The sequence below is a fragment of the Taudactylus pleione genome, unplaced genomic scaffold (genome assembly GCF_031769625.1).
Source record: "Taudactylus pleione unplaced genomic scaffold, aTauple2 ptg000977l, whole genome shotgun sequence".
Classification (NCBI taxonomy): domain Eukaryota; kingdom Metazoa; phylum Chordata; class Amphibia; order Anura; family Myobatrachidae; genus Taudactylus; species Taudactylus pleione.
In genome coordinates, this window is record NW_028285378.1 from 6502649 (window position 1) to 6518146 (window position 15498).

The window sequence follows — 15498 nt, forward strand, 5'->3', positions numbered from 1 at the left end:
TGAGGTTAATAATACTGTAGGAACAAAAACAGTCCCATTGTATGTGATTTTAGCTGTTTTTATGATATTTTAAGAAAAAATTCAGATCCAGATCCAAAACCGAAAAACAAAATACCAAGGAATGATCCAAAAAAACCAGATCCAGATTCAAACCCAGAAGAGATCCAAAACCAAAATACAGGGGGTCGGCGCACATCTCTAATGAAAACGTGATTTGTCTGTGAAAAATGTGCATCCTTTACAAATGAATTCCTCCTCACCCCTCTGTGTTGAGACAAGCAATGGTTTAATATGAAAAAGGACATGAACATACTGTAAATTAGTGATGGACAGTTTTTGAATTATAATGTACATCTAGAACCAGTACTGTATATGAAATATGGAGCCATATTTACAAGCATTATTTTCTATGTTTATCTAAAATGTGATTTTATGGCTCAGTATATGAAATATGGAACCATATTTTCAAGGGGTAATGTCTACACTAAGAAATCACTACACACACACTTGCCGTCCTCACTGACTCAGATCCCCACATAGTGTACATGGTGTTCACAGCCTCCAGATGATATATGATTTTATTCTAAAAAGTTTTATTGTTATTACAATAATATTATTGATATTATTATATTATTGAATTATATAAATTTATTTTTGGAGCAAAAAAAAATATTATACACTGAGAATCAAACCCAAACTATAATGCCTGTTTGCTGTGAAATGCAGTAACATTACCATTACACCACAATAGTCACAGGTGGGAACCTTTAGTCTTTTAGCTCTTACATACAGTATTCAGGGCATTTTGTAAGCCTGTCTGTCACTACAATGGGAGGCAGCTTATTGTACAGGATCTTCCTCTCCAGATTTCTACTTAAGCAGCCACAGTATACTTTTCTAAAAATGCCACCTGCTGTCTGAAAAGTAGTACTACACTATATTTCAGCCTCCTTACACATGTCTCGACATGTATATCTTGGCAGGGCTGGTTATCTGATGCCATGAATGGCAGGCCATGGCTCAATTTTCACAAAGGTGTATGTGGACACATCTGTATGTTATACATGGAAAGATCACCAATACAGTCCCAACAATTACTGCTCTCTTAGACAAAATCCATCTTCTTAGTTAATTCAGCATAAATATGATAAAAGCTTTGCACACTAAAGGGGGTATTAAATTAACCATGGGACTCACCAGTGGCTTTTAGCTCCAGGCTTAAGTGTCCGAAGCTATTGAATTGTATCCTGCGGTAAGCCCTGTGGCTAACGAGCCATAAGGCATAGATTCCGTATTAAGTGCCCAGAGCTATACAATTACCATGCATAGCATAGTAAATCCACTCTAATCCCCAAGGGTGCCTTTAACAAGGATTTCTGTTCACAACTTTCTGATGTGTGAACAGAAATCTGTGCGTAAGGGCATCCTTAGGGTATACCTCTTAGCTAATTGAATAGGCCTGGGAGGTAATTGAATAACTGGGAATTAAAATCATGTAGTACAGTAAATCCAGCAGCTAGTTGAAATCTCCTGTAAAACTCATTAATCATCCTGCTGCTTCCCCTTTAGAAAATGCCCAACTCCTCACAGGCTTTAAACCATCCATAAACCCAAAAAAGATGGTGCTATTTAATGTAAGCTTTTATTAAGCAATATTACTGTACTTAAAAAACTAGGTGTGTAAGAACAATATAATGTAATTATTCATCAAACCACTGTGATTCCTCAGAAACCAATCAGGCAAACAGAAGCCATACCTCTGTGATCATAACAATGAATTGTGAGTTTCAAAGTTTAATTTAATAACCTACTGGTTCCAGATGAAAATACAGTACTGTATGGAAGAATTTGTGTACAGTAAGTGTAATTGTACAGTACTACAGACAAATCTGTAGAGTTTTTAGGGTGGTGAATACTTTTATAAGTCGCTGTGTGTTTTTACAGAATATTTATCTATCTATAAAATGTGTGTTTAAAATAGGGGCGTGCACCGGCCACTTTTCGTGTTTTGTGTTCTGGTTTTGGATCTGGATCTTTCTTCGTGTTTTGGATCTGGATTGGTTTTGCCAAAACCACCCTTCCGTGTTTTGGGTTCTGGGTTTTGGATCTGTATTTTTTTTTTTTTAAAAGCATAAATCACAGAATTTGTGGGTTTTTCTGCTCCTATGCTATTATTAACCTCAATAACAATAGAGCCAGTTTGTACAGGGGCCTCCAAATTGCCTCTTTTTCCTGCCAGTACAGGTATGGACTGTCTGACATGTCTACTTGGATGCTGTCACAGATGTAATCCTCCACCATTCTGTCAATGGGGACAGTATCATATGCAGTGACAGTAGACATGTAGAAATAGTTGGAAGGTCCTTCAGTCCGGACCAGATGTCCAAACTTGTTCCTGTCTGCCCTGCATCCTCCATTTGTGATATACGTGCGGCTAATGCACACACAAACACAGAAAAAGATTTTTTTTTTTTTTTCAGGCACTTTGGGGGTTACACCACCCTTCAACAGATGAGCCAGCCGGCCCTTGACTTATGACACAGGTGCACGCTTGGTGCTGCTGTTGATGCACGTGTGGCTACAGCGCACACAAACAAAAAAAAATTGTTTTTTTTGCACTTGGGGGGAGCACCCCTGATGGACAGAGCACCCCCTGGACAACACTACAGCACCCCTTTAGGACTACAGCCTTTATGGGACACTGCACAACACAGCCCAGCTAGCCACTTTGCAGTGGACACAGCCCCTATGGACAACAGCAGCACAACTCCCACCCTCCCTCTTCATTGTCCACAGCTGGAGTGAAAAATGGCGTCAATGCGGGGACCTTTTATAGAATCCAAAACCCGCAAGATCCGACAGCGGGATGATGACGTTTTGCCTCGATTTCACATCCGAGTCAGGCTGGAAAACTCGAGCCTGACTCGGAGCCAACTCGGATCGGGGGGGCTCAGATTTCAGAAAACCGAACCCGCTCATCCATAGTTTAAAAACAAACTTGCGGTGAGATACAGTATCATTGATGGGTGATGATGTGGAGGCCTTATGAGCTATACATGGCAAAAAATTAAAAAGTAACGAATGGAGTGTTTTAGAAGCCACATGAGCATAATCTCCTGAACAGTAATTTATGTACTAATTTAAAATACAAGAAAGTCCTCAGTATGGATCATTTTAACTGCCCAGGTTTAAATTTAGATACTGAAACTAGTTGTTTTGCCAGAGAAAGTATGTTTTTGTCAACACTAAAAGATTGCTGTCTTTCCCATGTTTTAGAAGAACCAAGAACAACAGTTATTTTTTATATATATACTTTTTCAATATATTTAAATAGTTGAAAATATTAAAACAAGTGACATTGGACCACTAATAGCTAAACTACTGAAATTGACAATGAAAACAGACTTTATTAATTAGTTATGTGTTTACAAAGGGGGAAACAATGCTAGGGAACATGTTGCAGCAAAATAACTTACACACATCATTATCGATCTACCTGAGGAGGAAGTACAGTATGTTTATGATGGAACAAGATTAAGATAGATAAAGTACGTAGGCCAGATGTCATTCACCACATGTGATCTTATAAATAATTATTTTAAATATTTATGGACTCCTACAAAATGATATACAGTACACTACCTGCTGAAGTAGCCAGGTGCTCTGAAATCCATTGCAATTTGAAGTGATAATTTAAATTTTTCTTTTATGCTTTATTTTTTAAGCCTAATTTTTAATTTGTGATACTGTTTTTAAATAGTTTTTAAATTATTTGTATGTTTTTATTACTCCTCTTACCATTGTTGTCTACAAAAGTGAAAAACAAATTTTTATTTAATGTATCCATGACAATAGTGAGTTGTATTATGATGCAAGTAATCTAACTAATAAATCATTTGATGATTAGTTATCTATTTTTTGTTGAGTCATTCCTTTTTTTGAAATTGCAGCATATATTTCATGTTTTGGTAAGATGGTGTTTGACAACTTATATCTTAAGTGCTGACAATACCTTTAACAGTCCTATATTATTATTTATGGAAAGTAAGGGACTAGTTTTTCAGAGTGAAAGTGTCACAATTAAGTTCTGATCTATAAAGTACCCTTATCAGCGCTAGAGATACTCTGACATATTCAATTCTATTCCTTTTGGGTTAAGTTGGGAAACCCAATAGTTCACAGAGATTGGACACCCATTTGTTCCACCACTATATTAATTTTTATACTTTTATATTGAACCAGTCCTGCCAAACTAATCAGATTAGTTTCTGGGGCAATAAATAAAACAAGTTTTGCGGGAAATGTATAAGGTGTGGCTATTAAATAATGAGCCAAAACTTGTAAAGAAAACACCATCATCACCAAGAAGGAAGAAAGCATGTCAAAGCAAATCCAAGAATGAAGAAAGCATGTAAAAGCAATTTCAAAGCCATGTTAATTGTTTTCTTTGATATCAAGGATGTTATTTTGGAAGACTGGGTACCAGAATGTGCAATAGTATCAACGTTACTACAAAAATGTTCTAGCAACTTTGTGGGAAATAATCAGAAGAATGAGGTTAGAGTTGTGGAAAACTGGTTTCATCCTCCATCCGGACAATGCACCAGCCCACACAGCTCTCTCTGTTAAGCAGTTTTTGGCCAAGAAACAGATTGCAGTGCTAGAACACCCTACATACTTGCCATACCTAACACAGTGTGTGCCCTCTTTCTTTTCCCTAAAGTTAAATCTGTACTCAATGGAACTTGTTTTGCATCAATTAATGAGGTAAAGAACAAAATGACGGAGCTGTTGAGACAGCTGACAGCTTTGACCAATGGAAAATAAGAATGCAGCAGTGTGTGGATGCAGAAGAGTAGTACATAGAAGGGGAGATAAAACTTGAAAGTTTCCCCTGGATATTCTCCTGTAGGGTTCCTCTGGATCTCTCCCCAGTAATTACCACTCGTGCATGCACTGTCTAATGACTGCATGCGCAGTAGGCCATCCAAGGGCTTACAGCACAAAGTAAAGTGATCGATGATGCGATCACTTTATACATCACAAGGAGTGCATGACTGATCCAAGCTTGCTTCTCGGATTCTCTGCTCATAAAACCATATTTATGACCATCCATGGTGGTTGTAGTCCTGATGGTCCTCTCACTGAGTGTTTGGGTACTTGCTGAGTTTCTGGGTACTGGACCTTTCCGAGGGTGTAGGCTCTGGCCACCTAGCTCTGTTAGGCAGGTTGTACCACTTTCAGTGAATTCCAGCTAGGCTATTGGTTATCTGAGTTGCCCCTACCCAGTTTCTGAGTTCTTAAATATTGGTTCCTTCTCCATGGTCCTAAGGGTCAATGCTAGAGTTGAGTGCCTCTCAAGTAGTTTCAGGTACTGGCTGGGGATTTCCAGGAGTCACCGACCTCCCTGGTGACTTTACTGTAGGTCATATTTCATGTCTGTCTATCCCTGATCAATGAGTAAGTGTCTAATATGCTTACCTCATATCCTATTCTCCTCGTGAGTCCAGTCCATGGGTCCGGACTCAGATCTCTCCCTCAAGCCCATGATAATTATAATCCTACTGCATAGATTCATAGTTTCTCCAAACCCTTTGTGATTAAAAATTGGAAGAGACAGAGTTGCCTTTTTTTACAATTGAACCCCTCGCAGCCAGACTCTGGTTAAACTCAAATGTTGCAAGCATGAAGCCAGCTCATCCAAAAATAAATTGGATGAGCATTTGACTTGGCCACCACCAGACCATATTTTTTGTCATAGCCAAAAGTGGTAGAGTCACCAGCCCCCTATAGACCCATCTTCCTGTTAAATATGGACCTTAAGCTGTTCTCCAAGTACTTACAAATAGTCTGGCTGCAGTTGAATCCATCATGATTTATCCTGATCAGGTCGGCTTTCTCCCCGAATGCCAGGCATCTGATAATGCCTGGAAAATTGATTGGCTGCAGGGCAGGCTTGCTGGGACCTGTAGTCCCACTGTGAATAACATTATCATTACTATATTTAACCCATTACCCCTGCACCCACTGCCTCTAGGGTTGCAGGGAACATCCCTGGCCTTCCAGCCAGGGGCTGGTTGATCCTTGAGGGGGAACCTTATTTTGTTTTTGGGGTCCCCTCTTTACAAGTATTGCCAGCCCTCCACTGACCAGTTTGGGGCTTGTGAATGCTTTGGCAGGGAGACTTTGTCTCCTTGTTGTGGCATTACCACCCTTGTCTGGTTCAGACCTGTGCTTGGTATAGGAGAATAGGGGGAACTCCACATCAGGTCCTCCCCCCCAATTTTCCTGTACCAGAACATGCTCAGAGGTCATGGTGGGCTGGTTATGTTTTTTGGGGGGGACCCCATGCATTTTTTCTCTTCTGAATTTTTAACACTTTCACCTACACCAAATTTCCTTTGAAAAAATCTGATGCAGTCGGAAGAAACGCGTGAGAAGGCTTTATACCGATTGTACTTCGAATGGCTGATTAATCTTTGCTGTGGAATCTCTTCGTAATATATTGCTACAATACTGCAACAAGAATTGGATTCAACCTGCTACTTCATTTCCGGCACTGATACACAGTACCAACAGAGTACCTATCTTACGGATCTTATTATAATGTCATATCGAAATTTGAGAGCATGCCATACTGCCGTTCTTTAGCCAAGATAACAATCTTGTGTATTGCAACAATATTCCGGTACATCTCCAGATCATGGGCTTACCAGAATATCGAAAAGAAGATTGGCGGCTCTTTTTGGATAGTTCTAAAAGGAGCTTAAAATGCGTATTACTGCACAATGGGAATAAATCTGCAACGGTTTCTATCGGTCATTCAACAAAACTTAAAAAAAACAGTATGAAAATAACAATTTAGTCTTAGAAAAAGTTGCTTATATTCAGCATCAGCGGTCTGTTTGTGTAGATTTAAAAATGGTAAACTTCTTGGGCAGCAAAGTGGATATACTAAGTATCCTTGTCACATGCTTATGGGATAGTCGTGCAAACAAAAGCACTGGCAGCAAACCGTATGGCCTCCAAGAGAAGTTATAATTGTAGGAGAAGCCAACATTATTCATGAGCCCTTAATTGACAGGAAAAAAATCATACTGCCGCCTCTCCATATCAAACTGGGTTTAATGAAACAATTTGTAAAAGCATTGGACAAGTCAGGCGATTGTTTCACGTATATTTGTCGAACATTTCCATCTCTTAATATTGAAAAATTAAAGGCAGGAATTTTTGATGGCCAACAGATACGGAAAGCGGTGAAGGATCCAAATTTTACCACATGTATGACTGAAACCGCATCTGAAGCATGGTTGAGTTATGCATCTGTCATTCAAAAAATTTTAGGCAATCACAAAGCAGACAACTATGATGAATTAGTCCACAACATGCTAAAATGTTTCAAGAAAGTAGGTGCCAACATGAGTATTAAAGTACATTCCACCAGGATATTCAGGTAATGGAAGAAATATATCAAGGAAGGTGGGATCGTTACATGATGGCTGATTACTGTTGGAGTCTGCAGAGGGACTGCCCGCAACAAGAATACAAAAGTAAATCCTACAAAAAATGGTTCTCATAGCTTCCTAACACTTATGTATGAAATTATCCTGTGCCTTTTTATAACATTTTACAAATCAAATTTAATCAGACTAAAAAATATATATTTTTAACTATCTTTAACATTGTTTAATTTAATCTTTCATAAATATTAAAGACATATGCATTTCTCAAAAACTAGAGCCACTTGAAAAATAAGCATGGCATATTCATGATCAGGAGCACAAAATTAATCGAAATCGACTCTTAAATCCCTGGCAACAGATTGACTGTTCCCCAGTGTAATTAATTGTGGTGTTGTGCGATTTGAAATACAGGAGTCATTTAAAATTATAATTCATTGTTATGGGACAATAAGAAACTTTCTATTAAAGTTTTTATTATTAGTATAATTTTTGGAGTGTGACATAAATATATTGAATTATACTTGTAATATCTGCATATGCTTGTTTTAAATGGATATAATTTTGAAATGTTTTAGAGATTTTTGAAATGTGCAAATAAATTGCTGTATAAAAAGAAATTATTGTATTTAATTCACCACTGTAGCGCTGTGTTTTTAAAGAATTTTGTTGGCATTACCACTTTGTCTGGTTCAGACCTGTGCTTAGTATAGGAAAATAGTCCCCAAGTCAGTTTTTCCCCCAATTTTCCAGTACCAGAACATGCTCAGAGGTCATGGTGGGCTGGTTATGTTTTTTTGGTGGGACTCCATACATTTTTTCTTCTGAATTTTATCACTTTCACCTACAACACACTGGGAATTTATCTGGCCAAGCACAATGACCAAATATTTGGTTACAGTATCTCCTGGATCGGTATGATTGTGGCTGTAAAAATTAATGCTTTGCCCAGACTCCTTTATTTAGTCAAAATCCTTCCAATCAGAGTTCACTCTAATGTCCTCCAGGAAATTCAACAGCGCATTTCACAATTTATCTGTATCTGGTCTGGTAGGAGACCCAGAGCTTGATTTAAGATGGGTACACATGATAAGATCCGTCATACGATATATAGTGTTCCTTTGTGGACCCGAACAATAGAACGTACGGATCGTGAAGGGTGTACACCCGACCAATTGTTTGCAATGTTTGTTAATTGCATTGTCCCTTCTGCTGTGCTGCACAGCAGATGGGACAATGCAATGGATGACACCATGCTGTTACATGCAGCATGGAATGATACATTGCACCATCGTACACCAGATTGTGTAATTGTACAGCACATGGCGTTGTTCTATTGCTAGGTACACACATTGTTCAGTGTGTACCCAGCTTTAGTTTTAAGTAGTCATGTTAGAAAGGGAGGCCTTGGTCTACCCTGTCTACACAAACACTATCTTGCACCTCTTTGGCCCAGATTGTTCTTTACCATTCCCAATACTCACAATTTATTTTGTTTTTTTATACTTTTTTCTGTCTGTATGGGCTTACTTTTCAGGACCGTTTTCTCTGGTGACTAACCCCCACCATTATGAAATAACCCAAACTCCACTCACTGTGTCTAGTATCACTAGTATCCTCAATGACCACCTCACCCAATTTACATGCATATGGAGTAATTGGCTCACACATATTGATTGCAACGTCTCCACTGGCAGTTAAATGCTTCTACAGGTCCCGTTGTCTTATTAAAAAGGGGTTGCGAATTCCTGCTCTTTTTATTTTTGACTTACCCATACTTGCCTACTCTCCTGGGGCTGCAGGGAGCCTCCCGAAAATCGGGTGCCATTCCCGGCACCCCTCTAGACTAAGAAGGTCCCCGAGAATGTCCGCCGGCACCCTGCAACCCCCACGTGCCTCCCGTAAAAGTGGGCGCGATGACACAATTGCATCGGCACGCCCCCGCTCCGTCTACCTGGACCGCCCACACCCTCCCTGCTGGACCGACCTGGCAGCCCCCTTTCCGGAGTATGTCTCATTATTATTTTACTAACATCCCCATGTCTATCCTCTTATCCTCCCTATGTCTTCCTCTCCCATGTATTCTAGTTCCATATTAAACATTGTTTTTCTTTGTTGTAATTCTTGTAATGTTCACTTATGACAATTGGTTATATCTAATAGATTGCACCATCCATTTAAATATCTTGTGCTTTGTAGCCTATCAATTGTTTTCCTATGTTCATGCGATTCCTCATGATTTTTATAATAGCATACACCTCCCTCCCCTTACAGGGGCATATTAAGAGAGGAGGGGGCCGGTGTGTATTCCCCATCTGGGGCCCCCTTCTCTCTCCCTGGCGGCTGGTGGCAGACTGACCGCAGCAGTAGTCTCTGGGCACTAGTCTGTGCCCAGAGTCTTCTACACATGCATAGGCAAATACAGGGGGGGTTCTGGTTGCCTGGAAACCCCCCTCCCCAGCCCACACCATGACCACAATAGGAATAGTAATATTAAAGACTTTTACTAGCGCTGCATGTTCTTTTCAGTATCACAAATGAAATAAATATCACCATCTGTGGATCTTTTAACATGTTTCAGCCAGTAATAACCACCTGTACACCAACTAGGGGATGTGTAAAAAATGGTCAGTTAGGGGTGCACTGCTAAGACCATCAATAGGGTAAATTATTAATATATATAATAATACACTATCTAGTGCATAAGGAGACGACTATGTACACAGGGCCGGATTAAGGGGGGGCGACGGGCGGTCGTCCCTGGGCCCCCACTAGCAGCGGTGCAGCCGGTGGCTTCACCCAGCGCTATTGTCCCCGCCGCTAGTGTAGTGTAGACTGCGCAGTGAGCGCGGCCACACTACACAGTGACATACACAGAGCCGCCGCCGGCAGCTGTGTGTATGTTACAGCAGCCGATGAGAGACACACTCTCATTGGCTGCTGCTTCAATTGAGGGAGCCGGCTGGAGCTCACTTATGAGCTCCGTCTTCTGGCTCCCCCCCGGGTGATAATGGGAGTGACGTCATGACACTGACGTCTCTCCCATACTGCAGGAGAAGAGGAGTCGGAGAAGACAGCTGCGGTCGTGTCAGGAGCGGGGTTTCAGGTAAGTTGTGTTTTTTCTTTGTGTGTGTAAGGGGCCACTTCATGGGGGCACTGGGGGCAATGCATAGGACAACTACTGGCGGTACTGAGTAGGGGTGGGCTACTACTGGGGGAAGTGTATAGGGGGGGACTACTTCTGGGGGCAGTGCATAAGGGGGGACTACTGGGGGCACTATATAAGGGGCACTGCATGGGGGGGACCACTACAGGGTCTGGGAGCAGTATATAAGGGGCACTACTGAGGGCACTGTATAGGGGGACCACTACTGGGGAGTTATATAAGGGGCACTGCATAGGGGGACCACTACTGGGTCTGGGGCACTGCATAGGGGGACCACTACTGGGGGCACTGCATAAGGGGCATTACTACAAGGGACGGTGGTATATAGGGGCCCCACAAGTTTGTTGCCCAGGAGCCGCCACAGACCTTCTAGTTTCTTCTACTGATCCCCCAGACTCCCGTTTTGCTCCCATGCTATGGAATGGTACCCACATCGAAATAAAAACATTCAGCTCAGGCAGAATGGTCCTACTGCAGCATTTAACAGCTTACTGTGATCGCTGGTCCTGTATGTGCTTGAATTATGATACACAATACACTTTGTATAATGCATATTAAAGCTTGTTAAGTGGTAATTATGCCTTCTTCATGGATTTGGAAACCCCCTTCCAGAAATCCTGCGTTTGTCACTGGCATGCGCAGGTCACTGGGAAAATGGTTCAGCCTCCATTTTCTCAGCAATTTCCCCACTGTGCATGTGCAAAGTGCCGTAAAAATGACCGCAGTGGACATTTTCCTGGCAGTTTATGCAGTGCTGTGACAGCCGAAGCGGGACTTTGGGAGAGGCGAGTATTAAAAAATATGAGTGCAGGGTGTGTGGTGTGGTCCCCCCCTGGACCCAGGGGCCCGTATGCACCACATTATAGATACGCGCCTGCTTCTGTACCCTCCTTTACTTTTTTGTTTGCCCCCTGAAATAAGACAAGCCTTAATAAACTTGTTTAAAAAAATAAAAGGGATACTTACCTGTCATAACATATCAGCAGGCATTTTAAATAAGCATTACAAGCTTGCACAACCAAATATTAGAACAAAGTAGAAATGAGCTGGGAAAAGCAAACGAGAGCTTGGAGGGCTTTTGCCCATCACTGAGCTAATGTCTTTAGTGCGTCTTGTCTATTTCATTGTGTTTTAATGATCTTGTAGAAGGAAGTAAGGTGCCCTCTTTGCAGATACTGTAGCACCAAGATTGGCAATGATTTTATTTACAGTTTTTCATAAAGTGCACATTAGTCTCTGCCCGAGTGGATCCTAAAATCTGTATTCAATATGATATGTACACAAACTAGAATTCATTTGTTTTAGCAAAATCCAATTAATCTATCAGTATGTTTTTGGATTGTGGAAGAACATACAAACTCCACACCGATAGGGCCATAGTGGGAATCAAACCCAAGACCCCAGTGCTATGAGGCAGTAATGCGAACCTCTGTGCCAACCATGCTGTATTAATACAGATGGCTTGGACCAAATAATGACATGAGCAGACAAATGGCAGAAGTTTAACCCTGTGCTGTACCTATTCTTCCAACTAAGGAAAGTGGGCTGGATAGGTGCACTGGTTCCCACTTATAGTGGACTAATGATATTAACCCATTATATGTGGTGTTAATAATTGAATAGTACACATTTACTTGTAATCATATGTGGTCAACATAGAGAAGAACCGGTGGTGCTCCCAAGAGTAAACAATAAACACGGAAGAGGAAGAAAAATATAACTATTGGAAGGGGCACTACTTATGATAAATGAAACTTTTATTATAATTGAGACTCACAAATACACACAAAAACACTGAAATGCACAAATCAGTGCTGCAGGGATTCTCCTACTCAAACCAATGTTAACAAATGTATCAACTGTCAATAATCTGTAACCATGAACATACTGTATACTCAATATTTTAAAAGGAATGTGGCATTCTGCACTCAGCAGTTGTGTATACAGTTGGGTGCAGTCTGCCCACTAAGATTATATTTTGTTGCAGCAATCTTTAATCCAAAACATGTTGTCACACCTATTATATGTGAGTACACAGATAAAATGATAAAAAAAGATACAAAAACAAAGTAGTTTATGTAAAAAGTAGGAAGGAAGGCACACATATATCGGATACTGGGCTTCTGCTATTGTCCGTTGTGTCCTAAAAGGACATTGGATGGACTCAATGGGCTCTATTTACTACAATCCGCATTTTGAATGCAGATTGTAGTGTGATATTACCGACTGAATTCGCATTGCGAATTCAGGCAATATCACAGGGATTTACTAAAAATCCCTTGCAGGGAAAGAGCTTGCAATAAATCTTTGTCCCTGCGAATCATCTCCGCAGCCTTATCATGGTATTTTCGCAAAAAATAGAGACAAGTGCCCGCGCATGCGCCGACCGGCCGCCACTAAGCCCCGCCACCGCAACCCCCCCTCCATAATTACACTTACCTCCGGTGATGTCCTCCATGGCTCCGGTCAGCTGACATCCCATCATGCACTGGGACCCGGTTAGGTGGTGACTGGGCCCCAGTGCAGGATGGGAGACCGGAGGGGAGACATCACCGGAGCCCTGATGACCGGTCCCTGGACTCAGGTAAGTTATTTTTTTTTTACAGTGTATACAGACCACACAGATGATCACTGGGGCTGGCTCCGGGCTCTGCCGTTAGAGCAGAGCAGGAGTCCGGTAACCGGGGAAGACCCTGGATAACGCCATCTCCAGGTGGCATTATTATCACATGGCTTTCCCCAGTATTTTTTCACAATTTATTTTTAGTAACTCTGGCCAGATCACATTACCCATTACAATTATGGGAAATGCGATCTGCTTACTAAAAATAAGTGATAATTAGGGCTTGGAGTAGAATTTTACGAATTCTACTCCAATTGCCCTGTTGTAACTTTAGGTGATACTAAAATAATGTGAAAAGGGTGTGAATGTATATGTATAAAGTTACTCTGCATATGCTGTTTACCATTGATGATTCACAGAGAGGAACTACCCTGAGTTAATGATATAATACACTGATAGTAAATCGTCAAATGACAGCTTCAGGAACACATGCCCTGGAACACAAGTTTGCTTCTGAGAGATGGTATAATAGAGAACTGGGGCGCTTCAAGAAGGTTCTGCCTTTACTACCAAGGGGTCTACTCCCACAAGCCCCCACTGTGTTAGCTCAAAAATGGAAAGGGATAGGTAGTATCAATGGCGCCCCTTTTATTGGGATCTAGCAATGGGTCAATATGCAAAGAACGTAATAAAAAATGAATAGATAACCATACGTCCCTTGTGGGGGTGTAGCTTCTGTTTCTTTTTCCACAGTTCCTTATCTCTGTCTTGAATTCACTTTGGGTGATGGGTAAAAAGATGGGAATGGGAAAAAAAAGTGTACAATGTGTAGTTTTTTTTTTTTTTATTATTTATGAAGACTATCATAATAACTGGGCTCCAATATATTCCATATATAAATAACTTCCAATTGTTTTGGTGCTTTTATTTTAAATTTCTGGTCTAGAAAATGGTAGCGTACAGCAATTCACTAATCAAAAGGTGACTGTGAAGCTTATAAAGGTATAATTTAACGGTATACCCCAAATCACTGAATAACGATGCATACATCACATATAAAGTAGCAGCATTCAGGCTCTGGGCTTTAAATAGACCAGCTGATGATTCCGGGAGGTCGGACCGGAAGTGCATTTAAAATCGCTAAACAGACAGTTCAGAGTGTGGGGAATGGCTTCTCCTGGCAGCATTTGTCCTCAGATGGGAATATAGGCTTTGATAATTGTGTATATCTTCATTCCCTTGTTGTTTTAAAAAAATCGATCCCTGACTTCCGGGATTGTGGGCGGAAGTGACATCACAGTGGTAGAGGTTCATGGGATATGTAGTCTTTTCCCAATGAAAGCGCTTTCTGGTGTGTAGAAGATTGCAGATTAGGGCAGTAGTAGTCTGAAATACAGTGGTCAGTATTAAAATAAATATAAACACTGATGACTATAATAAAATGGTGTAAACCAGGTAAATATAATAAACATTTTTTTTTAACAAAAGGTATATTTAAAAAAAGAATAATATACAGTATGTGGATTTTTTAAATAGTGACTCTTATAAAGATCTGTTATTAAAAGGAAACAAGATCAGGTCATGTTTCAAGTATAAAACCATTTTGGGTGGATTAAACAGCAATATAACTCTTTTAATTGACTTAATATGATCAAGTGCATCTATATTCTCATAAGAAAACAAGTGCATCTATATTCTCATAAGAAAAAATAAAGTTTCCATATATATAATTTGATGATTCACAGAGAGGAACTACCCTGAGATAATGATATATTACACTGATAGTGAATGGACAAATGACAGCTTCAGGAACACATGCCCTGGAACACAAGTCTGCTTCTGCTGTCAATCCCCAAGCACCAATCAGATTCTAGTTATCTTCTAGAATGTACTAAATGAATGATAAGTAGAATCTGATTGGTTGCTATGGGCAAAATTTCCACTTCTAAAAACCTGCACTTCAGTAAATATACTCCTAGATATCTAGTGCTGTATTTTAAGCACTCAGTTTTTTTGTAACTTTAGCTTAACTGATTCATATTATTAAACATTCTTTACTGCTATTAAATGTAAATTGTTTGTTTCCTTGTAGGTAAAATCTGTAATCAATATTCTGTTTGCCGCATATACAGGAGATGTATCTGCTCTTAGAAGGTAATGTAAATCAGTTGTATTAAACATGGATTTAGAATAAACATTTTTATACAAACTATTGAACTTAAGTTTGAGTTTTTGTTTCTTTGAGTCTGTTGCATTTGTCTTCTTTTAAACAAACTACTTAAATCTGAGCCAAATATAAATTGTACTAT

The 15498-nt window shown here is 40.2% G+C and overlaps 1 protein-coding gene across 1 annotated transcript in view; it reads left to right on the forward strand.

The window, feature by feature from the left end:
- Positions 1–15498, forward strand: part of LOC148454597 (glutaminase kidney isoform, mitochondrial-like) — a 600729-nt gene that overhangs the window by 573402 nt on the left and 11829 nt on the right. The window contains exon 15 of the mRNA XM_088460752.1: positions 15282–15343. Coding sequence (XP_088316878.1) covers positions 15282–15343 — 62 coding nt within the window. The remainder of the gene's footprint in view (positions 1–15281; positions 15344–15498) is intronic.